Source organism: Mustelus asterias, chromosome 13 (assembly GCF_964213995.1).
Source record: "Mustelus asterias chromosome 13, sMusAst1.hap1.1, whole genome shotgun sequence".
NCBI lineage: Eukaryota > Metazoa > Chordata > Chondrichthyes > Carcharhiniformes > Triakidae > Mustelus > Mustelus asterias.
Window position 1 is genome coordinate 95,939,129 of NC_135813.1, and position 18,405 is coordinate 95,957,533.

An 18,405-nucleotide genomic window follows, 5' to 3' on the forward strand; every position below is an offset into this window, starting at 1 on the left:
GTACTTAAACTCAAATATTGATGGAGAAAAATCAGACATGGAGCCCACATTTAATACTGTCTCTTGCTGTTAAGTACAACTGCATGGACATTTTATTAAAATAGCAGAAACATCTGTGATTTCCTCCTAACATGGTCAGATAACCGCAGCATGTTTGGGGCATGAAATGTGGTGATGGGAGAGAGTTGAATTTTACTCCACAGGTGGATTTATTTATGTGGCTCATTGGGGTTGGATTGAGTGAGGTGGGAAGCCAGTCCACAGTTGCCATTTCTGAAGTCCAGCAAATTTTCCAGTCTGGCCTGTGCGAGAAGAGAACCTGAGCCCAGAATAGACAATCCACCATAAGAAGGAAAAATCAGTCTGTAAATTTCACGTTCTGACAGCTCCAGAATGCTACAATCTGTTTGGGTCAGGAATCGTGCTGGGAACCCGAACACAACTGAGCAAATGAGATAGAAAAAAAAATATCCAGTTCAATGTCAATTTAATGATGAAATGTTCATACAGATGTTTTCAGCATTACTCATCTTGTTTTTGTTTTTTAATCCAGTTGTAACCAGCTGTCACCATGGTAACATGGAACGTATTGGAGAACGTGAAGCATTTTGCTGCCCACCAGCCACCAGTGATTTTATTTCTTTTGAGCATCAGCTCTTTGGGCATCGCTTTCTTCAGTCTCGGGATCTATATCCGGTCACATGAAGTCACAAACCCTGATGTGCCCCAGGTAAGCTGACAGTGCAGCGAGAAAACAAGTCTGATAATTATACAAAGGTGATTGTTAGGTGCTGCACATCAGAACCCTATGGTCTACTTTCTCCTCTCTGCCTCCATGTTCCTGCATATCTAAATGTGAGAGTAAAATGGTGTAGGTGCGGAATTGATTTTTCCTTGCACTTGTGCACCTGCATGTAAATATTTCAGGAGCTGCACATCATAATTAACATAACTCGTGTTTTTTTTTTATTGACAAGGCCCTGTATGTTGTTAATAGAAATTATTAAAGTTTTATTTTCTTATAGCTTCCCTGCAGAAGATCCCCAGTCTATGCTGATTTATTTAATATCAGCTGTGAGAGAAGTAATGCTACTTACAGTGTCAGCCAGGGTAGCATTTGTGTCTCAATATCATGGGTGTGACTTTGACTTATGTGTGTAATCTTGTCCGCCACTTCAAACTTTCAGATGAAATGTTAAAATGACACCTATGTGCTCTGCCAGGTTGATGTTCAGGATCCTAAGATGAAGCATTAGATCAAGCCCGGGAAGGGGTGCAATGCCTCATCTGTCAGCTTGGATCTTGTTTGATCGAGCCCAAGATAGGATGCAATGTTTGTCTTGTCAACTTTTTTGACCCTTACGTGGGGACTACGATTGGATTTAATTTGAATTGGCTTTCTTGATTGGAAATAAAGTACCAAAAGATACCAATATTAAAAAAATCCTGTGGAAAGCAAGTCCTCTTTCTTGGCCACAATGCCTCCTTGACTTAGTTGCCCTGGCCAACATGTATACCAACAGCACCAGAAAATGATTATCCCAGTGCTGTTTTTAGGATCTTGCTGTGAAAAAACAGCATATAAGAATATAAGAAATAGGAGCAGGAGTAGGCCATCTCGTCCCTCGAGCCTGCCCCGCCATTCAATAAGATAAGAAGTGGATCAGTTCCACTTACCCACCTGATCCCCATAACCCCTAATTCCCTTACCGATCAGGAATCCATCTATCCGTGATTTAAACATATTCAACGAGGTAGCCTCCACCACTTCAGTGGGCAGAGAATTCCAGAGATTCACCACCCTCTGAGAGAAGAAGTTCCTCAACTCTGTCCTAAACTGTCCCCCCTTTATTTTGAGGCTGTGCCCTCTAGTTCTAGCTTCCTTTCTAAGTGGAAAGAATCTCTCCACCTCTACCCTATCCAGCCCTTTCATTATCTTATAGGTCTCTATAAGATCCCCCCTCAGCCTTCTAAATTCCAACGAGTACAAACCCAATCTGCTCAGTCTCTCCTCATAATCAACACCCCTCATCTCTGGTATCAACCTGGTGAACCTTCTCTGCACTCCCTCCAAGGCCAATATATCCTTCCGCAAATTCCAGCTGCGGCCTCACCAATGCCCTGTACAGATGCAGCAAGACATCTTTTATATTCTATCCCCCTTGTGATATAGGCCAACATCCCATTTGCCTTCTTGATCACCTGTTGCACCTGCAGACTGGGTTTTTGCGTCTCATGCACAAGGACCCCCAGGTCCCTTTGCACAATAGCATGTTGTAATTTTTTTCCATTTGGATAATCCAATTTGCTATTATTTCCTCCAAAGTGAATAACCTCGCATTTGTCAACGTTATACTCCATCTGCCAGACCCTCGCCCACTCACTCAGCCTGTCCAAATCTCTCTGCAGACCTTCTACGCCCTCCACACAATTCACTTTTCCACTTATCTTTGTGTCGTCTGCAAACTTTGTTACCCTACACTCAGTCCCCTCCTCCAGATCGTCTATATAAATGGTAAATAGTTGAGGCCCCAGTACCGATCCCTGCGGCACGCCACTAGTTACCATTCGCCAACCAGAAAAGCACCCATTTATTCCGACTCTGCTTCCTGTCGGATAGCCAATCCCCAATCCATGCTAACACCCTACCCCCAACTCCGTGTGACCCAATCTTCTTCAGCAATCTTTTGTGAGGCACCTTATCAAACGCCTTTTGGAAATCCAAAAACACCGCATCCACCGGTTCCCCTCCGTCAACCGCACTAGTCACATCTTCATAAAAATCCAACAAGTTCGTCAAGCACGACTTTCCCCTCATGAATCCATGCTGCGTCTGCTTAATCGAACCATTCTTATCCAGATGGCCTGCTATTTCTTCTTTAATGATGGATTCCAGCATTTTTCCAACTACAGACGTTAAGCTAACCGGCCTGTAGTTACCCGCCTTTTGTCTATTTCCTTTTTTAAACAGCGGCGTAACATTAGCCGTTTTCCAATCCGCCGGCACTACCCCAGAATCCAACGAATTTTGATAAATAACCACTAACGCATCCACTATTACCTCTGACATTTCTTTCGTTAGTTTACCAGAGAACATTGATTACACTTCAAAAATGAATAATTGTCTTGCATCTAACTTGCATTTATGTAGCATCTTTCATGCCCTGTAAAACACGTTGGGATGTCCTGAGGATGCAAAGCTATAATGCAAATGCAAGTGATGTCTTCACTGTCTTTTTGGTAGAGCATGGAGTAACTAGATATGGTTCCCATTTCTGATTGCTATCCAGTGTTCGTATTCAAAAGTATAAATGTTGGATGAGATCAGGATTGTGCTGCCCTGTTTGACTGAAGAGGTCTGCCAATACTTGCTGTCTAACCGATTTATGAAGAATAGCCTCTTGGGTGAGATACAGGAGGACTGACAGTGCAGCAGGACTATACACAGTCTGTACCTTCGGAAAGGAGGCCAGAAGATGGCAAGGGGGTGGTCCTTCCTAATTTATCTTTCGTTTTCCTCCTGCCACAACACTAGTTTTCTCACTACTGAAGAGTACTGATTAATGACGAGGAATGATTTTGTAGGAGCTCTCAGCCCTCTGAAACCCAGCCTCTGTTGCCATACTTCACAGGTGGCAAAGGCTGGCTATCTATTCAGCCAGGAGCTGACGAAAGATGCCCACATACAAATGCAGGAATCACAGGGTAATGACGAACTGAGAACCCAAATTTACTTTCTCCTTTCCTTGTTACGTTTAGGCCACTTCAGTCAGCTGGAATCACATAACCCAAAGATGAAACCTGGCACAAGTGGCAGTATGGCTTAGTGCTACAAACAGCTGAGGTTGAGGGATTGGTGGAAGAGAAATCAGTTAGGATTCATGTTCTTGATCACAACCCCATGGGAGTCTGATCTGCTGTTGTAGTCACAGCATTTATGTGGCTAGTCCAGTAATGTTTCTGGCCAATGGTGACTCCCAGGATGTTGGCATATCTGCATTTGTGGTGGACAAATTCAATTTTAGTGATGGAAAACTAGTTCATGGTGGTCAACACTTGTCTCTTCTCTCATAAAGAAATGCCAACTGAGCGAGACTCCCTTTGAATCCGTACCCAAACTTCAACTCGATTCCTTCAGGCATGAAGGGAAGGAAATAACTTAAGATTTGATGTTGATGAGAAATCCCAATTTTCATTCAGAGTTCCTAAAGAGATCTGTCTGTTTATTGATTTAGGCCTGGAATACGGTCCTGCAATCTCTCAGTAAACTAGAATTCTGCCTGTCTGAAAATGAAAGCCTGTGGCAGAATAACACTGTACCTGTTGAGCGTGGTTCCATAAGGAGGCGACCAGACCCAGATCCTTCAGCACATACGACAACAAGGCAACCCTCAACCATTGCTGCTTATACACAAGGCATGCCAGTCAGCGTCTCTCTGCTGGTGCCAATCACTTTTGAGTCAAAGGAACCATTAAAAAAAACTTCTGGTGACATAACTCGTCTCCAAGCTGTGGTATTTGGAAACCTGCTGGGGCTGAAAGGTAAGCACAAATATACAGTGACAATCCCATCTGAACTAATAACTAGGGACAAGTTTAAATGTGTTTATATCATCTCTTATTTTGTGCTTCTGCATAATGTTAATAGATGCACAGATACACAAAAACCTGACCATTAAGTATAGCTGTCAGTGAAAGCACTGTTAGATGCACACTTTCTCTTTTTATAAGGTTTGGCACCTCTTTGACATAGCGTTTGATAACTTCTCTCCATAGCTTCTTGCTTTAAATCAGTGTCCATTTTTTAAAAAGACTATACCTCATTAGGGGTTTTGGAAGTTTTTCTATGTTAAGGGCACCACGTAATACAAGTTGTAAGTTTTGACTGTTCCCCCTTGTTCAGGAGCTTCCAGCAGGCTTCTATGAAGTCACTAGCATTAGACTGTTTGCTAAGTGCCACCTTCTTTCCCTTTCAGATTCTAAAGCAAAGGAGGTTATTAATATCACGCTGACATCACCATGGCCAACTGAACATCACCTTTCACAAGTAAACTCCACAAATGCCAAGAGTCCCCTCAGCTGTGTCACAATGTCTGCAGCTGAACATGTTTTGCCCCAGGCAAGGTCAGTGAAAATATTGAGCTGAGGAAGATTCTGTTTGGTTTTGGGTTGAGTCAGAAATATGGAGATACATACTCTTTGTTCAGAAACCTTAATCTCATTCTCTTTGAACTCTTATATATTTTGTCTGTTAAAGTTGAGCGACTTATAATAACCAGAAATGAGGGTTAGGGAAGCATGAATACAAACCTGTAACAGGATGGCTAATCGGTTGTTTCACGGTAGAAGTGCAACCAATTTTTGAATATTTGTCATAAGTGGACCCTGTTATTTAAACAGATTTCCATTATTGCAAGTCTTGATACCTCATCGTAAGGGATGGGTGGACAAGAGAACAAGAACTAATCTAATGTAGTCAACGGGTTAGTTGATGACAGTGAAGTTGAGGAATAATGGAGAATGGCATGAATGATTGTGACAGTAGAGGTGATTATAAAAAGTAGATGGCCATTTGTCCTATGAAAGTAGGAAGAAAATTGTGCTGAGCTTGGTTATGCTGCTCTCCATGGTTGACTGGCATTCACTGGCTGGAGTCATACCTATTACAAAAGAAGATGGTTGTGGATGTTGAAGGCCAATCACTTCGGTCCCAGGCCATTGCTGCAAGAGTTCTACAGGCCAATGCCCAATCATCTTAGCTGCTTTGTTAATGACCTTCTTCCATCATAAGGTCATAAAACCAAAGATGTTCCTGACGATTGCCCAATGTTCAGCTCCACTTGCAATCCACAGATTTTGAAGCAGTCCATGCCCACATGCAGCAAGACCTTTGGCTGATGAGTTACAAGCAATATTGCCTGGCACTTGGATGGCAGGAGTGACCTTTTCCAACAAAAGAGAACCTAATCATCTCTCTTTGAGATTCGATGGCATTATCAATCCTACCATCAACATCCTGGGGTCACCATTGACCTGAAACCTAACTGGGTCAACATAAATGCTGTGACTATAGTAGCAGGTCAGAGGCTGAGAATTCTGCAGCGATTATCTTGCCTCCTGACTCCACCATTTGCAAAGTGCAAGGCAGGAGTGTGATGGAACAACACTCTGGAAGTTTAACACCATCCAGGCCAATGAAGCCTGCTTGTTCGGCACCTCATCCACCACCTTAAACATTCAGTTGTGCTCAGTGGAGCGGTGTATACCATCTATGTGATGCACTGCAGCAACTTCCCAAGGCTCCTTCGACAGTTCTTTCCAAACCCGTGATCTTTACCATCTAGAAGAACAAAGACACGCCGACTCTTCGTTCAGATCTCGCACCATCTTTACTTGGAAATATATTGCCATTCCTTCAATGTTGCTAGTTCAAAATCCTGGAACTCCCTAGCTAACAGCACTGTGGACTGGAGCAGTTCAAGAAGGTGGCTCACCACCATCTCTCTAGGATCATTAGGGATGGACAATAATTGCCGGCCTTGCCAGTGACATCCGCATTCTCTAAATATAGAAAGGATTGAGTTAGTTACAATAACTACGCCTGTTTCCGGTGCTTTGTGTGGAGAAATCAATGAGGAACAGTAAGTCAGTTACCTATTCCAGGCTGCCTACATATGTTTACATTTTCTTGTATAGGCCAAGCTCTCTCTTCATTAAGGTCACTTTTGACTATGCAACAATCCAGCCAAAGTGACTTGCAATTCCATGATAACCAGCCCAGTCTGTTCTGCATCCTCTGTATTAAATGCAACCGTAAACCACGCCATAGGTTTTTCACAGTAAATTTAGTTGAACTTGATGTTGTGTAAATGCTATTGAATGTAGTGCCTGGCAGAAATTTCTACCCTCAACTGCCCTGTTCTTTCTCTCATGAAGATGATTCAGGCTGGGAATTCATTACTTGCGTGGAAACAGCATCTTTAATAACTACTTTTTGAGAGTTTATGGTTGTTGCAGTGGAGCACAAAACTCAAATTATTCTGTCCTGCCTGCCACACTTTTTGTGTAGAGGTAAAACTGCAATGCAATCACTGCTGCTGATATTGGACACATTCATGTTAACGTGGTTTCCGTACTACAGGAGGTAGATGGTAATAGGCTTCTTAAACAATAACCTGACATTTTAAAATAAACCTAAATCATCAGTGAAGAAAGTAAACCACACATGTATCAAACTTTATTTGACAGTTTATAAATTAAAGTCTTTTTAAAAGTACTTGTACAGTGCAGAGCACTGAAATTTATAGTTAATATTGCAGACTTACATATTTGCAGTGAAGAACTCTGTAATCGTGCCTGAGCTGTTTTACTGATAGTATGGATGTTAAACTTTGTTTAGCATTCTTCATATAAAAATTCTGATTACAAATCTGTCTCCATATCAGAATGTTGCTGTATAACTGTAATGTCAAAACCACTAAATGCACATCAGTCAGTATTACCGTACTTGCTTCACTGTTTCATCTGGGTCCTGTTCTCATTATAAATGTCCATCGTTTCGGCATCATTGGTTGATGTTAGTTTCACGTGGAACATCATGGTCGAGGGCTTCAAGTTTCTAGATGCCCAGATCATCATCGACCTGTCCTGGTCCCTCCACTCTGACACTATAGTTAAAAAAGCCCACCAATGCCTCTACTTTCTCAGGAAGCTAAGGAAATTTGACATGTCCACTACGACACTCTCCAATTTCTACAGATACACCATAGCAAGCATTCTTTCTGTGTGTATCACAGCTTGGTATGGCTCCTGGCCTGACCAAGACCGCAAGACTACAAAGGGTTGCGAACCCATCACGCTAACCAGCCTCCCATCATTGACTCTGTCTACACTTCCCGCTGTCTCGAAAAAGCAGCCAGCATAATGAAGGACCCCACACACCCTGGACACACATTCTCCCACCTTCTTCCATCAGGAAAAAGATACAAAAGTCTGAGGTCACGTACCAACCGACTCTAGAACAACTTCTTTCCTGCTGCCATCAGACTTTTGAATGGACCTACCTTATATTAAATTGATTTTTCTCTACATCCTGGCTATATTCTGTAACGCTATATTCTGCGCACTCTCCTATCCTTCCCTATGTACTCTATGAACGGTATGTTTTGTCTGTATAGCATTCAAAGAACAATATTTTCACTGTATACCAATGCATGTGACAATAAATCAAATTAAAATCCAAGATGACTACTCTAGAGAATTAAAATTGAGCCTGCCAATTAAGTCCGCTCCTTTGCTTTTTGAGCTAGATTGTCCAGTGAAGCTCATGCTGAAGTGCCTCTTCAAGTCCCCAATCCTCCTTTTTCTGGATGGGTTACAAATTTGATGCTCTTCAGTATCTCTATAAATTTGCAACGGTAGATTTTGAAAGACTGAAGTCCTGCATCAGATTCCTGGCTTACCCTCTGCAGTTATCCATCCATGTTATTGACAAGGTCCATGTTTGTGCTGAGGTTCATTCACTTTCAATTTCCAGTCATTTTTACCACTGCAATCAGTGCTGATGAGCATAAATTGTAACCTGGACTCTGACGCAAGATTAAGTAACTGAGATAATCACACCTTAATATGATGAAAACTGCTGATTGAATGGCCAAGTAACCCAAAATAGCTGGAACACTTAATATGGGATCAGTGCACCTTTGTAATTGACATCTATGAGAATGACAAACAGGTAGAATTAATTGGCCAATAAATAACCACTAATGGTATAAATTGTTACTGCATGTAGCAATTACTTACAGTATTTTCCCACAAATAAAAGATCATTAATTTTAATTTGAACTCTTGAGCAATGTAATTGTGGCTGTTTTTGTAAAACCAGACATCATTTTAGGGGTCTGCATTGCCTCATGTCAAGTGGTATCTGGTGTAGAAAAACACAAAATATGTTCATGCCTTGATGTTCATTGTGGTTGATAACCTTTTTATTTACTTTCATCTTCTGTTTTTGTCAGATACTTTCCTTCCTGTAACTTTGAGGATCAGACGGATGCATTAGTTTACCAGATCACATTGGCAGAGAGTTCAGAGAAGGTGCCTTCGCAGGGCCACACTTCTGCTCAGTGTTACAAGGCAAAGTACAAACCTGAACCCAAATTTACCGTTGTACTGTCAAAGGTGAGATTTCGAAACAGAAAGAACGCCTTCCTCTACCTTGCGTGTCACTAATTTGCTAAAATCTATTATAAAGAAAGTTACCTCTGTTATTTATATTCAATCAACTCTATGTACATCCTTTATTTCCAAAATGTCCAAAGATGTGCGGGTTAGGTTGATTGGCCATGCTAAATTTGCCCCTTAGTGTCCTAGGATGCGTAGATTAGCGGGTAAAGTATGTAGGGATATGGGGGTAGGGCTTGGGTGGGATTGTGGTCGGTGCAGACTCGATGGGCCGAATGGCCTCTTTCTGTACTGTAGGGTTTCTATGATTCTATGAAAATGCCCCAAATTTCTGATCCATATCGTGGCAAAAGAGCAAAGGACAGAATAGCAGCCGGGTGCTTGGTCACAGAGAGGGCGGGAGGGAAATCTGAAATTATGAGTCGTCTTTGGACCTTTCTCCATGTCTCCTAACATGTATCAGAAAAAAATCTTTGAATCTGGTGAGAAAATCAAAGTATCATCAAGAGAGATGGGTACTTTTCTGTCTCGTATAGATTTTGAAACCCTAAACATCTGTGGGACAACATGGTTCGATGAGCGTGTCAGGATGAACCTGCTCTCTCTGATTTTTTTCGCCCCCACTTCACACAATAGTCCTGTAACTTACAAGCTTTCAGTGGCATAAGAGCACACCTGGAGTGACCTTCCTCGCTGAAGAGATCAGAAAGTCAGTCTGAAGAAATGTCCCAGTCACCCCCTCGCCTCAAGCTGCCTTGCTCTAATGTCTTTGTAAGGGATAGGGATGGAGGCAATTTCCCTGCAAGGCCACCTGTGTGACTTGGACTTATTCTGAGTCCCAGCCTCGTTTTTAGCTGTCTGATATACTGCCAGCAAAGTATACTGGAATTACATGGAACAGCTACAGATTGATGGGAGTGATCCTAATTTTGAATTTAATAGCACTTACGCATTAAATCTGATAGGTGAAATCAAATATGTTTCAGATATATTTGAATTATTTCAAATTAAGAGGCCATCAGGAAGTGTTTTTTTTTGATTATTTGAATTTTTTTGCAATTCGTTCCCTTCCTGCTGGATGGTGCTAATTCATGTTGGAGCACTGCTACACTGGCACGAGCTGCCCCTCAGTAGCTTGCCCAATTGACCATTCTTCATGCAAGAACTCCAGTAGGAATTCATCCCCTCTACTAAGCCCGGGGCATTGAGACAAATTGTATCTCTCCAATGTTGTTAGCTGATGATGGGAATTTAATCTGTGACAATCTAGACTGCATGGTTTCGTGCTAAATTTTATTCAGTAAGGAATGGAGACTAATTCATTCATATTGCCATTTATATTTCAATTTTCTTCCCCTTTGTAGGAAGACCGTATTCTTTGCAGTCAGCATTTAATGAAGGCCAGTTGCATTTTGCTTCTGCTGGCTCTTGTTATCTTCTGTTTATCTGTAGCATGTGGTCTGAGAAAGAGGCTGAGACACAAGGCAATGAATCTACACAAGGTAAGGAGGCTCATTTGAGAAAAGCCAACCCTTCCGTGAGTAAATTAGATATTAATAGTTTACAAATTTCTTTCTGGTGGAAGACATTCATCTTCAGTGTTGTGAATTTATTTGGAAAGAAACTCTGACAATCATAGAACCACTGTGCCTCTGTGGGCGGCACAGTGGTTAGCACTGCTGCCTCACAGCGCCAAGGACCTGGGTTCGATTCCCGGCTTGGGTCACTGTCTGTGCGGAGTCTGCACGTTGTCCCCGTGTCTGCGTGGGTTTCCTCGGGGTGCTCTGGTTTCCTCCCACAGTCAAAAGATGTGCAGGTTAGGTGGATTGGCAATGCTAAATTGCCCCTTAGTGTCAGGGGGACTAGCTAAGGTAAATGCATGGGGTTATGGGGGTAGGGCCTGGGTGGGATTGTGGTCAGTGCAGACTCGATGGGCCGAATGGCGGCCTCCTGCACTGTAAGATTCTATGAAACTGAGGCTTTTTTTTTGCTGTACAGTGTGGGGATTACAGGCACCACGTCTCAAAACTAGTAACCTCAGGATTGAGACTGTGTCGAATTTCAGGTTCGGTGATTTGGGGTCAAGGGCCAAGCTGGGGTTGGGTGGAGTCAGGGATCACTTGAAGCGCAGAGACCGGCGCACAAAGCTGTTATCTAGTCTGGCATTACACTCCACCTATATAGTGCTTGGCTGAATTGTGCAGGTAAGTTTACTTTTATTTTACTCAATTAAAATTGATTAATGGTTTTTGGACAGTCAAATTTGAGACAATGTACCTGTCTCTCAAAGTTTTAAAAAATATGTTCATGGGATGTGGGCTTTGCTGACTGGTCAGCATTTGTTACCTATCCCTAATTGTCCTTGAGAAGGTGGTGGTGAGCTGCCACCTTGAACCACTGCAGTCCCTGTGGCGTAAGCTATTAGAACAGGAGTGCCAAGAATTTTAGCTAGTGACAGTAAAGGAATGACATTATAGTTCCAAGTCAGGATGGTGTGTGACTTAAAGGCGAACCTGCAGATAGTGGTGTTCACATGATTTGCTGCCCTTGTTCTTCTAGGCAATAGTGGTTGTGGGTTTGGAAGGTGCTGTAGAAGGAGCCTTGATGAGTTGCTGCAGTGCATGATGTAGATGGTACGCACTGCTGCTACTATGCATTGATGATGGAGGCACTGGATGTTGAAGGTAGTGGATTGGGTGTCTGTCAAGTGGGCTGCTTTGTCCTGGATGGTGTTGAGCTTCTTGAGTGCTGTCGGAGCTATACTTATCCAAGCAAGTGGAGAGCATTCCATCACACTGCAGACTTGTGCCTTGTAGATGGTGGACAGGCTTTGGAGAGCCAGGAAGTGAGTTACTCTGCAGAATTCCCACTCTTTGATCTGCTTTGGTAACCGTTTATATAGTTGGTCCAATTTAGTTTCTAGTCAATGGTAACCCCCAGGATGTTGATACTGGGGAATTCAATAATGGTGATGTCATTGTATGTCATCTAGAAAGGTTAGATTCTCCCTCGGGATAGTCATTGCCCAGCCCTTGTGTGGACGAATGTCACTTGAAATGGATCAGCCCAAGTCTAGATATTGTCCAGGTATTGCTGCATTTGTACACAGACTGTTTCAATATCTGCAGAATCGCGAATGGTGCTGTGCGTTGTGCAATCATCAGCAAATCCCCACTTCTGACCATACGATGGAGGTAAGGTTGTTGAAGCAGCTGAAGATTGTTGGGCCTAAAACACTGACCTAAGGAACTCCTGCAATGATGTCCAGGGACTGAAGTGATTAACTTGCAACAACCACAATCATTTTCCTTTGTGCTATGTCTTTAACCAGCAGAACGAGTTTTCCCCTGACTCCTATTGACTCCAGTTTTACTAGGCCTCCTTGATGCCACACTTGGTCTTAGGGGTCTTGAGAAACGTTAAGGTAGACAAGTCCCCAGGGCCTGATGGGATATACCCCAAAATACTGAGAGAAGCAAGGGACGAAATTGCTGGGGCCTTGAGAGAAATCTTTCTATCCTCACTGGCTACAGGGGAGGTCCCAGAGGATTGGAGAATAGCCAATGTTGTAACTTTGTTTAAGAAGGGTAGCAAAGATAATCCAGGTAATTACAGGCCAATGAGCCTTACGTCAGTGGTAGGGAAATTATTGGAGAGATTCTTCGAGACTGGATTTACTCCCACTTGGAAATAAGTGGACGTATTAGCGAGAGGCAACATGGTTTTGTGAAGGGGAGGTCGTGTCTCACTAACTTGATTGAGTTTTTCGAGGAAGTGACGAAGATGATTGATGAAGTTGGGCAGTGGATGTTGTCTACATGGATTTCAATAAGGCCTTTTACAAGATCCCTCATAGCAGACTGGTACAGAAGGTGAAGTCATACGGGATCAGAGGTGAGCTGTCAAGATGGATACAGAACTGGCTTGGCCATAAAAGACAGAGGGTAGCAGTGAAAGGTGCGTTTCTGAATGGAGGGCTGTGACAAGTGGCATTCCTCAGGGATCAGTGCTGGGACTTTTGCTGTTTGTAATATCTATAAATGATTTGGAGGAAAATGGAACTAGTTTGATTAGTAGGTTTGTGGACGACACAAAGGTTAGGATTTGCGGATAGTGATGAGGACTGTCAGACAATACAGCAGGATATAGATCAGTTGGAGACTTGGGCGGAGAGATGGCAGATGGAATTTAATCTGAACAAATGTGAGGTAATGCATTTTGGAAGATCTAATAAAGATAGGAAATGTACAATAAATGGCAGAACCCTTAAGATTATTGTTAGGCAGAGGGATCTGGGTGTACAGGTACACAGGTCATTGAAAGTGGCAATGCAGGTGGAGAAGGTAGTCAAGAAGACATACGGCATGCTTACCTTCGTTGGTCGGGGCATTGAGTTTAAAAAGTGGTAAGTCACGTTGCAGCTTTATAGAACCTTAGGCCGCACTTGGAATATAGTGTTCAATTCTGGTCGCCACCCTACCAGAAGAATGTGGAGACTTTGGAGAGGGCACAGAAAAGATTTACCAGGATGTTGCCTGGTATGGGGGACATTAGCTATGAGGAGAGGTTGGAGAAACTTGGTTCGTTCTCACTGAAATGACGGAGGTTGAGGGGCGACTTGATAGAAGTCTACAAGATTGAGAGGTATGGACAGAGTGGATAGTCAGAAGCTTTTTCCCAGGGTGGAAGAGTCAATTACTAGGGGACATAGGTTTCAGGTGCAAGGGGCAAGGTTTAAAGGAGATGTATGAGGCAAGTTTTTTACACAGGGTGGTGGGTGGCTGGAACTCACTGCCGAGGGAGGTAGTGGAATAGGATACGATAGTGAGTTTTAAGGGGCGTCTGGACAAATACACGAATAGGATGGGAATAGAGGGATATGGTCCCCGGAAGGGTAGGGGGTTTTAGTTCAGTTGGGCAAGCAAGGGCCGAAGGGCCTGTTCCTGTGTTGTAATTTTCTTTGTTCTTTGGTCAAATGCTGCCTACATGAAGGACAGTCACACTCACCACGAGTTCAGCTCTTTTATCCAAGTTTGGACCAAGGTCGTAATGAGGTCAGGAGCGGAATGGCCCTGGTGAATCCAAACTGATCATTAGTGAGCAGGTTGTTGTTGGTTGTTGCTTGATAGCACTGTTGATGGCATCATCCATCACTTCGCTGATAATTGAGAATGGACTGATCCATGGGTTGGATTTGCCCTGCTTCTTGTGGCAGGACATACCTGGGTAATTTTTCACTTACTAGGAAAATGTCAGTGTTGTAGCTGTACTGGAACAGCTTGGCTAGGGGTGTGGCTAGTTCTGGAACATAAGTCTTCAATACTGTTGCCAGCACATTATCGGGGCCTTTGTTGGGGGGAAAAAATACTTAAAGAGCACTCCAATAAACAAGAGAAATAGTATTATTTTTATGGTACTGTGCATGCAGACCTGGAAGTCTTAATGTTCAAAATGTGTTAATTTGTGAAGATGAGGAGCAAATGAGATAGAGGCAGCAAAGTGAAACTGAGCAGGCCAAGGTAGAAAGCACCTTGAGCCAGTTTCAGTGTTTGCGTGTGTTGAATTTTGTTTCTCGCGTGTATAGTTAGTGCAGTCCAATCCCATGATGCGTTGAGCCAGTGATTAAAAGGGATTCTCCAATAAATGTGCAAACTTTGGGGATGTAAGTCTTTGGGCCTGATTTTTTTTTTTAATTCTTTCACCACCTGATGGACTCATTCTTTCTCGCCAAAAAGCAATCATATTGTGATTATTTGTTTTTTAGCTTCCAGCTGGAAAGATCTGTATATGCACATACTAATTTGTACAGACCCCATGAAGCTGCAGAAGATAATGCAATATACATCCAGCGGTAGTGTTTGTGCATATGTGGCAGCAACATGTTGTTGAGACCCATACAACATAAGGTTCCAGCTTCATTTCCCTGTGTATGCTGTGTTGGCTAAGCTCAGTTGCAGTGGGAGTAAAGATGCTGCAGTTGCCCCCAACATCCTTTGTGCGGAAGTAAACTAAACTAGCAAAAGTTCTGGCTGCTAATTCCAATTCTGTGATCCCTGCTGAATATGTGCACAGATAGGTGGGTGAGGATAAGGCTGCCTTCGTCTCTTGTCAACACTCACTGTGCAGGCTTTCACATGAAGAATGGGTGAGGTTCCAGAAGGACAACTAAACTGATTGAACTGCACTCCAGAATGAGTTGGTGTCTTTAGGAGAGAGCAAAAGTATGCATGACATTTATGAGTATTTACTGTTTTTTTTTGTTTCTGTTCTAGGTCCACCTTCTAGAAATGTGATACTACCAGTTAAGAGTAGGGATACGTGGATTGCAGTTAAAAGATCAGAATATCTCTAACTTAATATCCTTACAAGTTTCCTAAAAGGAAATTAACATAAGGATCACATTAAATTTATGCTCTTCTTGAAAACAGTAATTTTTGGAACCAATTGAGTTTGCCTTTAACGAGTGTTTTGCTGGTTGTGTTATGATTGTACTTTGGTTGTAATAATTACAGGAACATTTGAATTGTATACAACCACCTCCTCCCCTTCGCACTCCAAAAGTGTCTTAAATGTTGAGAGGTTCTGTTTAAACTTGAATGTAATAACTTATTTCCCATATGCTTTGAGGTTATGCTATTTTCTGTTCACCATTTTATTAAAAATTGACTGTAATTGGAGTGATTGTTACTTTTTTAATTTCCCCTGTGTGTTTGAAGTTTGAATGTGGATGAATTAATGTCATTGGGGAACTCAAATGTTCAGTATCCCGATGGTGTGTATTTTGAATACAGCGGACAGCTCCAGTTGGTTATTTTCTGCAATTTTTGCATGTCACGATGGGGAAGTTGCAGTGTCTCCAAGTGGCATCTCTTGGTGGCCAATCAAAATTGTCATGCGCATCAGTCTAAGAACATGGCCTGGAAAAGGGCAGCTGCGAAGGGATTAAAAAGAGAATACATGCCCTGATGGGTAAATATACTGTACTTAAGTGTGACTTATTTAATAAGAAGGGTCTCTAAAATGTGCAAATACCATCAATCTGCCTGTTGAACAGCTGCTGTATAGATATCAAAACTCTTTTTACAATAAGGGTCTTTTTAAAAACAAAATACTTTAGTTGGTTCTTGTTTACTTTGATATAAACAAACTTTGGGGTATTCCTTCATGTACCCAAGCAGTTCCAAAACATATTGGATCTATAAGTGTGTGTTTAAGTATCGTGCAAACTCTTGCTTTTGTAATAAATATGTAATGGTGGCATCATATTTATTGGCTTTACAGGTCATAGATAGGCAGAAGGTCTAATTGCAAGTATAAATTTACACCTTACCACAATACCTTTTCCTTCACCACATGCCTTCTACTTAATGTTTTATTTCCCCCATATGCTACAAGCCACGATTAATATTAATGGCGTAACTGCACGGACTCTGAAGTAGTTGAGTATAGTATTGAAACCAGGTCAGAAATAAGGTCCAATGTCCCTTTTTGGTTGTTATTGAGGTTAACGTTCAACTGATGTAAATCTTATTGATAAAAGAGAACTTAGAGGCTGATATTGATTTATTTCCTCGTGGTACGTGTGATCCTGACAACAGCAATGGAAGAACTTTTGATATTTAAGAGCTCTAAGTTTAGAAATTACAGTTTTAACCTCGAGTGTTATTGATGGTTGTCAAAAACACAAACATTTAATCAAAATATCATCAATCTTTAGAATAAAATGCTTATTGGTCTCTGAAATTATCATTTAATCAATTATCCGACAATGTTTGACCTTCAAAATGGATAGTGGAGAAAATCAGAGAGGCACAATGTTTTAACAAAACAATTGGAGAAAGAATGGAGGTTACAAAAAACCAAATTCATTTTACATTTAAAAAAGTTTTTTTTTGTAATAATAGAGTTTAAAAATATCTACTTCCGATAAAGGGTTAAAAATATCTACTTCTGAAATCTGTGTATATTTATTATAACTTGGTTTTATTTCAGTATCACTGCTAAAAACGGAAAGGACTGACTTCGGGGAAGATTGGGACTCTGGGGAGGTGGTTTCATCACTCAATCAATCATAACTAAAAAAAAATTCTAATCAGTAATGAGAGCACTGTCATTTGTTACATGACCGTGCTGAGCATCTGCATGTGAATGTTTGGCCTTTTTTGTGTATTTGTTCAGAAACTTGTCTGTTTTCTTGATACCTGGTGTGTGTTAAACAAATGAGTGTGCTTAAACAAATGTCTGAATTGGCAAGCAGCTAAACTTTGCCTCTCGCCCAGTCTCAGACTCTAACTCCTTATGCGTACCCTAAAGACATCAATGTGGTCTGGCAGTCTTGTAGAGTTGTATGTTTTTAAAAGCAGGAAATCAGTACAAGTTGCATGTGAGGAGTGGTGCTGAATGTGTTTTCCATAAACAACAATTCATTTGGTTTTTAAAAGAAGATTCTTCTTTCATGGTTTCACTGAAGCATAATCCTGCAGCTCATAGGATTTCTGTTGAAGCTACATTTAAACAAATCGCCAAGAGATCGTGCAAAAAGTAGTTAAGTGAGTTTCCCCCCCACTTTCCCTTTCATTAAGGAACATGCCTCATCTTCATTACTAATTTAGAGTGCTGAATGCAACTACCAAAATAATTAAAATCGCAGTCTGTAGGCTTCAGCCACAGTACAAGCAAAATTCAGATAATCTTTGGCAAAATAGTGGTTCTAGAATTAGCCGAGGAGCACCTGTGTTAGAAAATGTTAGCCAGTGATTGAATTTGGTTCATGGCTTCAGGCCAAAGTGCCTTGCTAGATTCACTGTCTAGACTCATGAAGAATAGTCACTTGGACCAGGTACTGAAGGCAGTTGGTGGAATTGCACACCAACAAAGAGTCAATATTTTTATGAGAAAATTGGAAGGAAAAATGCATGGCAATGTTGTAGTAAAACTAAAATTACCATAGATTGCAAAGTTTAAATTGATCTTTGAAGCTTCAAAAAATCATGCCAATAGCAAGGGTGGACTTCTATGCCAATGATAAAATGTAAGCTGCTGGTATCAATGTGTGGTCACCATTTTGAAATATGAAAAAGTTTGTTGGTCACCATACGCAACCTGCTCTGTGTGGGTGTGTCTTAAACTCCTGCACATTTTCTTGCAAGAGGGCCTGCATCATCTGCTTGGGTCTCATGTAGTGGCTAACGGGATGATTATACTTTATACATGTATTTTTCA

At 41.7% G+C, this 18,405-nt stretch overlaps 1 protein-coding gene across 3 annotated transcripts in view; it reads left to right on the forward strand.

Annotated features, from left to right (window-relative positions):
- LOC144502913 (transmembrane protein 248) overlaps nucleotides 1-15,860 on the forward strand; it is a 33,299-nt gene extending 17,439 nt beyond the window's left edge. For all 3 annotated transcript variants that reach the window (XM_078227328.1, XM_078227329.1, XM_078227330.1), the window contains exons 3-8: nucleotides 554-730; nucleotides 4,236-4,542; nucleotides 4,977-5,124; nucleotides 9,018-9,180; nucleotides 10,548-10,685; nucleotides 15,456-15,860. In XM_078227328.1, the coding sequence (XP_078083454.1) occupies nucleotides 572-730; nucleotides 4,236-4,542; nucleotides 4,977-5,124; nucleotides 9,018-9,180; nucleotides 10,548-10,685; nucleotides 15,456-15,476 (936 nt within the window). In that variant the 5' untranslated portion in view covers nucleotides 554-571 and the 3' untranslated portion in view covers nucleotides 15,477-15,860. The remainder of the gene's footprint in view (nucleotides 1-553; nucleotides 731-4,235; nucleotides 4,543-4,976; nucleotides 5,125-9,017; nucleotides 9,181-10,547; nucleotides 10,686-15,455) is intronic.
- Nucleotides 15,861-18,405: the final 2,545 nt, after the last annotated feature.